The 15,547-nt window shown below is 34.9% G+C and overlaps 1 protein-coding gene across 1 annotated transcript in view; it reads right to left on the bottom strand.

The window, feature by feature from the left end:
• chchd6a (coiled-coil-helix-coiled-coil-helix domain containing 6a) overlaps positions 1-15,184 on the bottom strand; it is a 100,537-nt gene extending 85,353 nt beyond the window's left edge. The window contains exons 1-5 of the mRNA XM_079802431.1: positions 15,132-15,184; positions 14,926-15,037; positions 13,404-13,482; positions 13,183-13,270; positions 9,582-9,726 (exon numbers count right to left, since the gene is read on the bottom strand). Of these exons, the coding sequence (XP_079658557.1) occupies positions 9,582-9,726; positions 13,183-13,270; positions 13,404-13,482; positions 14,926-15,009 (396 nt within the window). The 5' untranslated portion in view covers positions 15,010-15,037; positions 15,132-15,184. The remainder of the gene's footprint in view (positions 1-9,581; positions 9,727-13,182; positions 13,271-13,403; positions 13,483-14,925; positions 15,038-15,131) is intronic.
• Positions 15,185-15,547: the final 363 nt, after the last annotated feature.

Here is a 15,547-nt window from a genome sequence, read left to right on the forward strand (position 1 = left end):
CCAACGAGCATTTCACTGTCCAATGGTCACGCCTTAACTGCAATGTCTAGTATTGCATTAGTATTGCATCCTTCTCATGGGCATTTAATACTTTTTGACTTTTCAGTCTGAGTTAAATCTCTTTTTTGGCTCAATTTATCTGTAAAAGAAAACATGCCTAATAATTCTGCACACCTGAATATAAGGTGATTTTCATTTCCAGCCTTCATGAACAATTATATATCACTTATACATTATTAAATACTAAATCAATAGTAGTTATTAGGATTACTGTGGTTTGGAATTGGTCAAATGTGCCTGGAAAAAAAATATGATCAGAAAATCAACGTGCCTAATAATTCTGCACTCCCTGTATATATATATATATATATATATATCTATGACCCGGCCGGTATTTTGACCTTACTCACAGGAAGTTATGGTGGTCTGGAGAGCTGAAGACATTCGTATGATATGAGGTGAAATAATAGCATAAATACCGTTCGGTTCTTGCAAAAAACGATCGTTTCGTGTCTTAAGACATCAATGTGTCGTCACGAGCCGCGGGTTTAATTTGAAGTTGTCGGTGCATGTTTTTTTTACTCTAATAGAATTAGACCCCATTCACATGCATTATACGACTGACACACAGCAACGGTTGGAGTTAAAAATCTTCATTTGTGTTCTACTGAAGAAACAAAGACACCTACATCTTGGATGCCCTGGGGGTAAGCAGAAAAACATCACATTTTCGTTTTTGGGTGAACTATCCCTTTAAAAAAATGTGTTCTATATAGTATGAATGCATGTAGTATGAATGTATTCCGGACGTACTACATACGCCATGTTATCATTATCATGTGACCTACCAGTGTCACTTGCGTCCCATCACCTCCATTCATAAATCCTCTCCCGAGGCCTCATGGGATAGTAGTGCACTTCAGAATCTCGCAGGAAGTAGTAGGTCATCTTTTCGCCTACTGTGTTTTTTGAATACTTTAAATTCGAACTTACTACTCTGTTGGCGTACTGTTTTTCGCATGCTATATAGTTTTTCAGACGCAGCTAATGTCTTAAAAGAACAGCAATTCTTTATGTGAAGGAGCTATCAAATACTGAATGGAAAACTGCAGCGAAAGCGCTACAAGTGGGAGCTTATAGGTCTATTTTACAGAGTGAAACTAATTTGTAACTAAAGGCAAAACATCACAAATGCATATATTCACACTGAGAATGAAGCAAATGTAAAGAGGTGAGTAAAAAAAAAAATAATAATTCTGTCAAAAGTAGGGCTGGAGCTAAAGATTACTTTTTCAATCGATTATTTTTTTGTGATTAATTAAATAATCTAACGATTATTGATCTTACCCATTATAGCCATTGGCTTCCATAGCATTTGTTTCCTATAGTATAGAAGTCAATGGCTACCATCAACTGTCTGGTTACCAACAGTCTTCAAAATATCTTATTTTGTGTTCAGCTGAAGATAAAAAACCCATACAGATTTGGAACTAGTGTTGCACGATATACCGGTACTAGAAAAGTGTTGCAATACCCTGCTATTAAAAACAGTACTATATGAAATATTATAAGCACCAGTACTTTAAAAATGAAAGCACTCTAATAAGAGCAGTATTTCTTCATTTGAATGTGTGACAGCAGGAGTCAGGACGTGAGTGCAGCATTCTGCTTTCACTGCTTACATGTACAAAACAATGGAAGCAGAACAGTCAAATATTAACGCACAGCGCATGACAAAGAAAGCAACAGAAACATGCATGCATGACAAAATAAGACGCTCTGACCTGAAGTGTGCGCTCACGCCTTGTAGACAGCATTCGTTGCTTCTAGAAAAAATTACCTAAGGGAAGACGTAGCCTACCTACGGCTCGTCGGTTACTTTTATGTTTTTCCGTGCTGGCATGTCGGTTAATGGCGGCTTTCCCTTGACTACTAACGTCCACTTCACAGCGACAGAGTGTGCTTTTTGATATAAGTTCGTGCTCTTTTGTCGATTCCGGATAAATGAGGTCTGACATTTAGGTATGTTAACGTTATGATATGACGTAGCCAGCACATCGTGGAGGCTTGTTTACGTTTTTAACCAATGAAATATCAGATATTTATTTGACACCGCTTTCAGCCAATCGTTTGTTTGACCAGAGATTTTACGGCATTAGACACTATGCTGCTGCGTCCAAATAAATATTCTAGAGCGGGGTTTTATAGGCCGATTCAACTCCAAAAAGGAGGATGAATGAGTGTCCGGCTTGAGGCTGCGCCGGACGCCGGACAGGGAGCTTAAAATCCGGACTATCCGGCCAAAATCCGGATGTATGGCCACCCTACTTAAAGGCCCGGGCCTAATATTCTGTGGGATCAATGTCAATCAAACAACAAAAGAAAATAGAAAATCACCCCATGCTTGACTAAATAACTTTAATATATTTATTAAAGCTGCAGTCCGTAACTTTTTGCGCTCTAGCGATTAATAAACAGAACTGCATGCGTTTTGCGGAAAAACATTGCAGCCAGAGCTACATCTCTCTGTTTATGTCTATGGTGAGTCACGCAGGGACTGTGCTCCTCCGCACCGGTCTGAAATAGCCCCAATATAAACACTTATTATAAGTGTACCATAATGGGGCTTTCCTGTAGCTCAAACAGTAGAGCATGGCGCTAGTAACGCTAAGGTCATGGGTTTGATTCCCAGGGAAAGCAAGAACTGACAAAATGTAAAATGTGTACTTTGAATGCAATGTAAGTCGCTTTGGATAAAAGCGTCTGCCAAATGCATAATAATGATTTAGGGGAAGACAAAAACACGGTTTGGAAAATGGATTCATGTTGTACAGTCTCATTATATACTTCTTGTAAATCTTGAACACAAAAAAAGTTACGGACAGCAGCACTTTCTATGCACTTTCTTGAATGCTACTGTTAAATAGACCAACTGTAGCTGGAAAATAAAGCACTGTTTATTTCAGTTGTCTCTTTCTTATAGTATATCATATGTCATATTGTTTGTAATTTGCAGTTTTGCTTATTTTTAAAACCAAAGATACAATTAAATTACATTTAAAAATATAAAATTACTCGTATCATGAAATAAGATTTTGGTCATCCCAACCTGTTCGGAATAGTGAAAGGTTAGTGAATGTTAACATGATTGATAATAATGTGATTGTTGCAAACATCTCTGTAAGGATGTTCACACTGGCATGTCATTTATTAGGCTATTATTTAATTCTTTATTTTAAATAAAGAGGAGGGAATGATCAAACAGCAGTCTTAATTTAAAAAAAATTATAAAACATGTATTGTAATTATTCAGTTAATCTGAGTGTTTTTGTTTTTTGCCGTGGTATCGATTCAGTATCGGTATCGAAGTAGTTTATTCTGGTATCGTATCGAAGTCCTCATTTTGGTATCGTGACAACACTATTTGTTAAACGAGTCTGTTAAAAGAGTAAAACGTATCACAAACTCAAAAATTCACATGGAGAGCAAAAAAAAACAGCTAAACGAAAACTCAAAAACAAATCGCAATTGCAAAAGGTATTCAAACAGAACAAAACGAATCATAGTAATGAAAAGGCAAAACTATAAGACAAATGTAAAGCTATTCTTAATGTGAAAAAATCTGAAAAATTTACAAAATAAAATAACAAACAGCAAAACGTGTCACAAACGCAAAGCTTTTCAAACCAAATAACACTGGGTTGAATATGAACATAATTGCGAGAGAAAAAAAACATAATGTGAATGATTCCATAGGAATGTTGCAATATCAGTCTTGTGAAAAACAAGCTTTATCTTACCTAAACTCAAAGCTATTACCATCAAGAGCATAACAAGCCTGCCAATTTTTAAAACATGTCGATGTTTACACTGTATAAATAGCGCTCCTCTTCAGTTGTTTATTGCCTGGGACTATTACACAGTAACTCTTTGCTGAACTGGGGTCCAGGGACCCCCAGGGGTCCTCCAGAAGGTTCTAAGGGGTCCCCAGAAAATTTCAGAGAATAAAAAGACAAAGCAAAAATAGATAAAGTCTACCAAACATTTCAACTGTTTCAGTTCTAAATGTTTATCTCCCTCTCTTGTTGTATGCATACTTTCCAGAATTGTATGTTTGCTTTGTATCTTTAGTGAGTTTTTCTCACCATAGTCCCCTTTATCTGCTCACTGGGGTTGTAAGGCAGTATTCGTAACGCAGTATGTACACTGCTTACATACATTTATTGTGAAAGTTGTTCATTTTTCTTCTTCAGGTTTATACATCCAACATTAAGTATAGCCAATTTAAGTTGGAAAACAATATGTTGTATTTATAATGTCACACTTACTATTTATCTAACAATTTAAATGTTTTTTTTCCATACATAAAAATATATAGATGGATTTTAGGAAGGGGGTCCCTCATAAAATGTTCATCATATTTGGGGCTCCTTGGCATCAGAAAGTTTGAAAACCCCTGAGCTAAACTACTGCAAACTTGTACACTACACATGCTCAAATAAGCCAGAACAACAGCTGCAACTCCACCAATAACCTGAAAAATCCCTTTGAAATGCCTGGTGATCAATCATATCCTACAACAACTGACAACACTGTATCCATTCACAAGCCAAAAATCACTCCTGCCACTCAATTCAACTTCACTTTCGAATAGACACCAAATCATGGTGCACTTGTGCTGTCGCACACTTCTGATATTTCTTTCCAAATGTTTATTTCATTATTTTAACATGCTTTTGCAAGAAACCGATAACAAAGGATCAATTCCTCCTCAGATGGCTGAGCTGATATCTCACCATGACTCATGTTGAACAAGAGAGGTCAAAAATTTATGTCACAAATCTGACAATATCATTTTAACATTAATGTAAACAAACAAAAAATGTAATGCCAATATTTAAATACTAAAAACTCTTTGCTTGACTTGGTAATATATAGTTATATCAACCTAAAACTTATCATCAAGAACATCCAGGTAAACAAAGACACCTGAACTAGGGGTGGACAATTATTTTTGTCATTTTAATGTATCTTTGTTATTAAAAATAAGAACTAAAAACAGTAGTCTTCACATGCATTAAATATACACTGATACATAATAAAGCTATAAAGGTTATTCAGCCAAGAGCACAGTGATTTTCTCTTTTTCTTTTGTTGTTTGACAGACAGCGGCAGGTTTATTTTTTATTTCATTATTTTAACATGCTTTTGCAAGAAACGGATAACAAAGGATCAATTCCTCCTCAGATGGCTGAGCTGATATCTCACCATATGACTCATGTTGAACAAGAGAGGTCTCCAGCGATCAGGGCATTATTGATAATCATAAATATTTAGAGGCGCAGACCTTGATGTTGCGCTCTGAAACGCACCAGCAGAACAGAGAGGAGTTGCCATGTCACAGCTTCATTCTGATTAATGATAAGACTTCCCATTACATCTACATCACACAGAGCCACTGCATGCGGCTTATAATTCACATACAGGGTGTAAAACAGTGATGGGTCGCAGGTTTGTTCTTTTAGGGCTATAGACCCGCAGAGAAAATAAACAGTGCTAAATGGAAATAATAACATTCCACTAACCATAAAATTGCACATCCATGGAATAGCAAATGAAAAAGGCTTTTCAGCTTTCTCATGGCAGGAGAAAACATGTAATATCTTTTGTTCCAGAATAGTTTTTGTTGTTAAATAAAATCCAAATCAAACTCTACTCATCTGTCACATTGTAATATAATATTTGACCAAGAGCTTGTCCCATGAGTTAGGATGGTAAAACAAACTACTGCTGTTGTTTATATGAAAGGAACTGTACGTTCTAATGAATAGTAAAGGCTAGTAAAGGCTTGAACTTGTATGATTTCACTTCTCCTGTGAAACAAGATATACATTGAGTGAATGGTGACCACGGCGCTCAAGCTACATTTTTAAACTGATAACATAAATGTTGGTCTGTTCATTACACAAACCTATTGTGAGCTTCATTTCAAGTCCTCTGAAGCCATATGAAGTACTTTTGTGGTTGTATTGTCTTTTTGGAGCTTAAAAGTCCCTGGTCACCAATCCACTTTCATTGTATAGAAGAGAGCAGCTTGGACATTCTGCTAAACGTGTCCAAGGTGTTCTACGGTCATACATGTTTGGAACAACATGGATAAGTACATAATGAAAGAATTCTTAAACAACATGGATAAGTACATAATGAAAGAATTCTTTCAGTGAATGTCTTACATTTTTGTTCAAATTTTGTTCATGTCCAAACAGTATTGTTAGTGTTAACTAAACCTAAAACAATTTTAAAAAATAATTAAATAAAGATTATAAATATTAGATTAAAAACAAACGTAAGCTAACTGAAACAAGTTAAACTTGTAGTACTAAAATGAGTCAAATTAAAACAAAAATTATAGCTAAACATAAATATATAAAAAAAAGGCAAAAGCACAAAAAAAATGACTAAACCTTAAAGATGCAGTGTGTAGTATTTATGAGGATCTATTGACAGAAATGCAATATAATATACATAACTATGTTTAAAGGTAGTGTATGAAGACCTTACATAATATACCGTTATGTTTTTATTACCTTAGAATGAGCCATTTCTATCTCCATACACCGCGGGTCCCCTTACAGTGAAATCGCCATTTTGCGCCGCAATGTTTCTACAGTAGCCCTAAATGGACAAACCTCTCTACAGAGTGCTAGTCACTCTCTGCTCTCTCCGACGACGATATTTTTGTCCTGTGTCGGCCATCGTAGCTCGAAAGAGAGCGGTGGGTGATTACAATTCACAACCTCACCACTAGATACTGCAAAAATGTGCACAATGCACCTTAAAAATTGAAATGAAAATATAAAAATAAAGGCTAATTCAAAATATTAACTGCACTAGTACACAGGGCTTGACATTAACACCCGCCAACCTGCCATTTGCGGGTGGGTTTCAGCTGTGGCGTGTAACAGAGTCACTCCTACTAGCCACATTGTTGTATTTTATTTTAGTCTTCTCAAAAGGCAACTGTTATAATCGTGTTTCTCATTATAACCAATCACACGCGATTCTGTTGTAATGTGTTCATCTGGGTGTCAGGTATGATGCACACCTTTTAGATTTTTGATATTTGAGAGAGAGAGAGAGAGAGAGAGAGAGAGAGAGAGAGAGAGAGAGAGAGAGAGAGAGATGGAGATAGAGAGAGAGGGGTTCAGGGATGAATCGGAGGATTGAGCCATAATTACTTTGACAACCTGCCTCCACACACACACACACACGCTTACTCTTCAAAGCTTGAGCCCAGGGGAAGTTTTTCTATTAAGTGTCCAGAACATGTCAGGCTCCGATAAGACACCCCAACAAGACGTACCACAGGATCCTCGGGCATGGGTCGACATGTATAACATCACACACACAGTTTTTCAGTCCAATGTCTGCAAGAACACGACCGGTGCGATGCGTAACTCTTATAGACTAGATAAGGTGGCCCCTCTAGGGGGACACAATTCCTAAAGGACCTGAATAAGTGGATGAGAAAAAGTGGAAGATGGGACAAATGAAATCAAAGAAGCCAATTTCACCCGTCAAGAGAGCAGCAGCATGTTTCTCAGACAGGGACTTGACCAGGCTTAGTGGTCCTTGCCTGTGGGACTTTATTTAAGAGAAACTGGTAAATTAAGGGAGATAAGAATACAAGTTATTAATTTTTCCCTTTTTTAACTATATTTATTTATTGTAGAACTGTGAACTAGTTTGGCTGTTTGAACACAGATAAATGTTTGATAAAGCTAAGAGAGCAATAAGCCACAAAAAACAACATGTTAAAGTGATGATAAATGACTGTGAAGTCAAGTTGCTTTTGGCATTTATAAAACCGCTGTAACAGCAATTCAACAGTTACATTAATATATACATTTTTTTATTATAATTATTAATATAGATATATTTTATTCAAATAAAATTGCTGTTGCAACTTAGCAAACTAATATAGAATTTTGGTCTCAGATGTCTTTTTTTACAGTAAAAATAGTCAGTGAAATATGATTACAATTTAAAAACTGGTTTATACATGAATTAGTGCTGTCAATCGATTATAAAAATTTAACTAGATCAATCACAATTAAAAACAATTAAGTTTTTAATATAAATGTTTATAAGTTAATATTTTATAATGTAGTAATTTCACAGTTAATCTCCAAATTAATGTAGAAACAACATAAAGACAGTAGCCTATATTATAAATACTTGTTTAATGCAGGGTTGCCAACTATCACGCATTTGGCGTGAGACACATGCTTTCAGGCTCTCTCTCTCTCACGGTCTCATTGACAAACCTGCTTTTGATATTGATAAACAAAGTCTAAGGTTTTTTTTTTTTTAAATACGTTTTAATGCGAAATTCAAGCAATAAAAATATCGTTTGGCGCACTTAATGAGGCATACAGTTAAAGCCAGAGGCGTTGAAAACCCTCTGAAGCCATATAAAGTACTTTTGGATATTCGGGGATTCCTTACTAATTGCTCACACTCATTGAAGGTCAAATGTGACCATACACCTTAAGTATTTTTCAATTAAATAAATGTTCTATATTTTAGTTCAATAATATTTATTGAATATTTTGAGAAGATCTTTTGGTACTAAATACTATTTATGCAATAATTATTGTCAATTAATGACCACTTAAAATATTTTTCTTCTAATATTTGTATTATTTATATTACAATTAGTGTAGTAATTAAGGTTAAAATAGAGAATTCCAATTCAAAGAGGCAAATTAGAGTTATTTTGTGGCTAGAACAATAATAATTTTATTGTTTTATTTAATTATTGGCTCTTTAATCAATATACATGTAGTCTAGTTACTCAAAAAAGTATTACAGATCATAACTGCTTACTTATTTTTAGGTTTTGCATTTTAATAAATATTTAGATATGATCAAACACTAAATTTCTTTAAATGTGAAATTTTTAAACGTTAATAACTTACATACTAATATTTTAATGATACTTATATAAGCACACACACAAGTGAATATTAATGAATGCGAGCACATATAAATTAACCAAAGAAACGTTTAAAATAGTGCTAAGGAAAAAGTATTTTTCCTTATATGTACAGTAGGCTATATACATATGAATTGATACTGAATCAAGATCGAAATCGATATTTGTGCCAATCAGCCCAGGGCCAGTAAAAGTACAAATTTCATTTCAAACTTTTGAACTTTTGAACAACTACTAACAGTAGTTGAACAGTAACACTACTAACATTAAAAAGCATTATTATTTATAAAAACATGGCATTACCATGGTACACATAAAAAAAAGGTATCACCATGGTGCCATGTCTAAAAACCAGAGATATGATACACAAGACAATTTTACAATAACGTTTGCTACCGAACTGCCCTGCAATTCAACTCCCTACACTACATCTGACGATGACTGACAAAGACAAATCTAACATTATGTACAGTATTTACATTGCCTGTCTCAGGATGCAGAGGAGTCAGAGTGTGTTTGTATGTGTCGTTATACTTCTGTCCTGAAGTGTTGTGCTGTGCTGAAGTGTTTGTAGAAGTCTCACCAGCTGTTTGGATTTCTCAGACTCCTGCCGTGTCTGTACTCGCTCTCTCTGCACCGCTCGAGTGATGTCCTGCCGTGCTGCCTCTCTCTCCTTGCGTGCGATCCGAGCCAACTCCTCCTGTATAATGGCCTGCTGCTGCTCATACCTGTGCAAACACACACACACACAGCTTTATTTACATGCCTGTTGCCAAACCATGATTCATTCACTGCAGTTCTTAAACCTACCACTGAGAGTCAGTGTTTTGTCCTTTGTTCTTATGCTCGTTTCAACTATGATTCACACTTGAATAGAATCCAGGAAAGAATGAGTTCCCTTCAAATCTTATCCCTTGTGGGAAGTACTAGTACTCATGCTCATAAATATTTCTTTAGACATTTGCCTATAACACATATAATATCAAATTAGAAGCATAATAAATCATAAGTGTGAAAATGCAAGTTGTCAGCTTCCCACATGCAACAGATTTGCATGAAGTAATTCAGGAAGAGTTAGAAAGGCTCTTTAGAGCTAAAATTAAAGCTGTATCGAGCTCAAAGTGACACTGTTCTGGGATGTTGATATATTGTTGATATATAAACAGATATCGTTCTGTTTATTGTAAGCACGTGCTTGTCTGTCACTTTAAAGGGATAGTTCACCCAAAAATGAAAATTTGACATTTATCTGCTTACCCCCAGGCCATCCAAGGTGTAGGTGTCTTTGTTTCTTCAGTAGAACACAAATGGAGATTTTTAACTCCAACCGTTGCTGTGTGTCACTCATAGAATGCATGTCAATGGGGTCTAGTTCTATTAGGGTAAAAAAAACAATGTACACGATCTAGTGTAGAGACCTCACACACAGGAAGTGATGTCTCTACACTAGATCGTGTACATTGACCTTCCTTTCCGGAAGTGCTGCGCTTTCAGGGCTGTTGGACATGGTGTTGTTTTTTAGGTAAAAAATGATATAAATACTGTTCGGTTTATCGCACAAACCGATCGTTTCGTGTCTTAAGACATCAATGTGTCGTCACGAGCCGCATGGATTAATTTGAAGTTGTCTGTGCATGTTTTTTTTACCCAAATAGAACTAGACCCCATTGACATGCATTCTATGAGTGACACACAGCAACGGTTGAAGTTAAAAATCTCCATTTGTGTTCTACTGAAGAAACAAAGACACCTATACCTTGGATGGCCTGGGGGTAAGCAGATAAATGTAAAATGTTCATTTTTGGGTGAACTATCCCTTTAAATGCTCGAGCTCGCTAAAGCAGGATGGATTCTGATTGGCTGTCAATGTTTTTATCGTTCATCAGAAAGTTCTAAAAGTGATTCTAATGATATTGTTTCTACCATATCAATATTGTTATAGCTGTGGTGTGAACTCTGATATTCTTCAATATTGAAAATGATTTTTTAGAACTATATCTTTATCGTTATCTTTATAGTAGTGCTGTCAATTGATTAAAAAAATTAACCAATTAAAATCACACATTTTTTCTGTAATTAATCACAATTGAAGTTTTAAATATTTTTATATTGTAATAATTTCACAGCTACTCTCCAAATTAATGTAGAAACAACTTAAAGACAGTACATTTTAAATATTTGTTGTAATGGCATCTTTTTATGAATGAAGGCCAGTATCACTGATGCTAATATTGATGTCTCTATAATGTTTAAAACAAAAAATCAATGAAAGACATTCAACATTACAGTATATTTGAAAGCTATATCAATTTCAACATTTATTAGGCTTTAAAAAAAAAACTTCTAATTTAAGTGAACTTAAAATAATCTTCACATAAACCCAGAATAAAGTAATCAAACATCTTTCTTAACTGCATATATTATAAATTAAATAAAGATTAATCCTTATTAAAACTGCAATTTTCTCTGTTACCTTTGTTCTTTGAGAAACGTTTATGACAGACATCACAGCAACTTTATTAGGCTGCCGTCACTTTAAGACCTGCCGCTGCTGAACATGACGCAGATCTGACGGCTGTATCAGTGTCCTTATTTGCACATATTTCATTTGAAGACTTGATTAAATATGAGCATGTACACGGTGCTTGTTCATGTTTTGAGCACTAGAGTATTAAATATGTCCATAAAAACTTGAAACACGCTTGCTTCGTCCGTATATGATTCACGTTGCGAGCGTTGTTAAACTCATTGTGGCGTTCCACGCAGAAACCGCCCTCCTGCGTGCTCTGCATAACACTTAATCTGAAAAACTGAAAAACTTAATCACATGTGTTAAAGCACTAATTTAGACAGCACTACTTTATAGTTATCATTCTTGGTGTAAACAGGCCTTTAAGCTAGTCCCAGAGTAAAATGCATGTTTGAGCTTAACTTAAAGCAACTTGCACTGGCATATCTTAAAGGGGGTTTAATGCTATTTCATTCGTTTTGACTTATTTACACTGATAAAGAGTGGGATTCTCATGCTAAACATGGCCAACATTTCAAATAACAAGTTGGACGTATGAAAGCGTATTTCTGTGCCAAATACACTCCTTCAGGATTCAGATAAGTTTTTTTGAGCATGGTTGTATGACGTCATAAAGGACAGAATTCCTTGGGCACTTCTCCTGGAGGAGAGCAACAGGTAGCACGTCCATCAACGTGTCGTGTCGTGACTCTCTGTCATTTTGTTTTTAGACCACAAAATCAACAATGTCACTAAAGAAGTGTATTTTTGGTTGAGGGAAAGAAAACCTTGTTCAGCTTCCCAAATAACCCAGCGTTAAGGAAACAGTGGATGCAATTTGTTTTTCTGGAGCAGCAACGGAGTTCTGCAAGTGTCTTTGTTTGTTCCCGGAGTCAAAACCGCAGGCGGTGAGTGAAACTGCATCACATTTCTGTGTTTTGTTGGCAATCGGGAGGGTAAGTGCATATAATGTAAAAAACACGAACGTATAGTGAATCGAAAGTTATCCATATAAGGATAATGCCATGATGTATTTCGTGTGTGTGTGTGTGTGTGTGTGTGTTCGTGTCGTGACTGTTAGCTCCGTCCACTGCATGCCTGCACGGAGCTCGGCTGTTTTCGGAAAGAATCGGTACAGCATATCTGTCTTTTATAAATATAATAAAACTAAAGACTCTTTGGAGATATGAAGGATGCAATACTACTCTGTAGGTACTCAATATTAACATGAGACTGACAGAAACTGTGTGTGTTATGTACCCTTTAAAACATGTCACTGCCATTGTTTTGTCTCAAGATGCACACCAGTAATGGTGTTTTCTAAGGCACGTTTATTAAAGCTACTTAAATGTCCTAATTGAACTAAGGCCTAATCCTGGTTTAATCTAAGCCCTTTCTGTGAAACCAGGCCTAAATTAATTTTTCTCTAAAGATTAAGTTGTCGTAACACATTCATTGTTTTTTCTCATTTGTTTCTACTCAAAATAGTACTGTACGATGAGATGTAGGCTATTGTTTTTTTATTTCAGAAATTAATAAATTAATATAATTGTTATTTATTTTTATTTTAATCTTTTTATTATTATTTTTCTTTTTCTTTTTTACAGTTTTTCTCTAAACTTTTCCAAGGACCCCCTAGCACACTCTCAGTTTGAAAACCCCCAGACTAGATTACCTCTTCCTGAGCTCCTCTTTAGTATCAGGAAAAGTCTGTGTTTTTTGAGGTTGTGGGTCAGATGTGCTGGACGTTTGAGCCTGCTGACCTGCAATGTTATAGAAAAACGAAAATAAGCATATCGCTAACATGCATTACAAATTAAATCTCAATAACTGCATCTCGTAAGCATACAGGCATATAAACTGCAAACATTTATGAACATGGAAAATATGTCATACCTAGGTTTTCTTTATTGTTGACAGGTGGTTTTGGATCAGCACTGACATTCCTCATGCGCTGTAGGACGTCTTCAGACAGCTAAGAACATCAATGTATAAAAATGACTGACTCATTTATTTAGGCTATTATCGTTCTGTTTTGTTTTTTTCTATCTATAGCCTGACAAAAAGTAACGCACAGCACTTTACAAAATGTAGATCTAATTCTACTTATAAAGCTTATAATTCCTTCTGGGGTATCCTTTTTGTAAAGATTAATAAAGATACATTAATAAAGAATAATAAGTCTCAGTATTTTTCTAGTGACATTGAATGAAGGATTCATTGACTCGCACAAAACACTAGTGCTGTCAAGCGATTAATAGCATCCAAAATAAAAGTTTGTGTTTACATAATATATGTGTGTGTGTGTGTACGGTGTATAATTATTATGTAACACACATGCACATATATATTTAATAAATATTTGCATGTATATGTATGTATGTATATATATGTATGTATATATGTATGTATATATATGTATGTATATATATATATATATATATATATATATATATATATATATATATATATATATATATATATATATATATATATATATATATATATATTCTATATAAATATTAATATAGAATATGTAATATAATACAATTTTCTTAAATATATACATGCATGTTTGTCATGTTTATTTATATACACACATATATTATGTAAACACAAACTTTTATTTTGGATGCGATTAATCGATATGACAGCACTAATATATATATATATATATATATATATATATATATATATATATATATATATACATATACATATATACACACACACACACACACAGAGTATAAACATGCAAATATTTCTTAAATAAATACATGTGTATGTGTATTCAAATATACATAATATTTATACACAGTAAACAGAAACTTTTATTTTGGATGTGATTAATCGCGATTAATTGTTTAACAACCCTAGTAAAAACACTCACTTATTCTCACCTGACCTAATAATGTAACCACTAATTTTTATATATATGATATATATGATCTATTAAAGACCTATAGTGATCGAACTCAAGATTTGTCACTTGGAAGAATCAAACTCTCCAAAGAAAGCAAATCTGTAGTCAACTCTTTTTGTGTTAAGATTACCCACGCATAACGTCCAGACAGTATCATTCATACACCTGCCCTTGGTTTCGATTACACTTCTGCACACCTGAGGAGCCACTGGGATATAAAGGTATCAGTCCAACACAACTTCTAAAGCAGAAGACTCGACTGTCATTAACCAGAGCCCATCTGTCAATCATTTGCTGACCGTAGACATTCGTGTAACTTATTTGTCAAATTTGACCGATACAACATTGTGGCCTGTTTTCACAAACTCATCCCGTTCATTTAAGGACGTTCGGCTAACCCTGTAGCAATTTCACGCAACAAAGTCCTGCAATACCAAACATAATCGAACATAACCAGAATGACCTGAAGGTAATAAATATGGGATGTTGTATTACCTTCACTCCACGCAGAATCCTCACCCTGTCATCCTCATCTAGGCCGAAAGAAACTCTCCTGGTCGTGCTTTCTCCGGATCCCATCGCTTTTTGTACAGCTTCGTTAATGGATCTTTAGCAAAATATAAACATTTGTATCCTTTAACTGAAATGAACACAAAATATTTCGTAAATACGCCGATATGTTTGACAGATTCACATCTTACCGTTGGGAAGTGGCAGTTTGTAAGGGCAGTATTCTGAAACGCTATTGGCGAATGATATTGCAATGAGCCAATGGAATCTCAGGATATATCGGCGACTGGAGAAAAGGCTTCTGGGAGTTAGAGTCCATAAGACTCGGCGCTTATTTTCCTAAAAAACTATTAGAGGGGTTTTATGCTTTAGTCTACTTATTTCACAAGTGTACTTAAAAAAACATAAATTGTGAAAACAAGAAACCTTGCAGTTATCCAATAAACATTGAGTTAAATGAATGGAACTGTGCTCCTCCAGTTATGAATCAAATGACTTCCAAAAGCCTAGGAGGTTAGATTATTTTAATGAGTATACTGTTTTTATTACTTTCAACTATTTTATTACGTCCAAATGTTTAGTGAGTAAGATGTTCCAAAACCCTTCA

The sequence above is a fragment of the Gobio gobio genome (assembly GCF_949357685.1).
Source record: "Gobio gobio genome assembly, chromosome: 21".
NCBI classification, from domain to species: Eukaryota; Metazoa; Chordata; class Actinopteri; order Cypriniformes; family Gobionidae; genus Gobio; species Gobio gobio.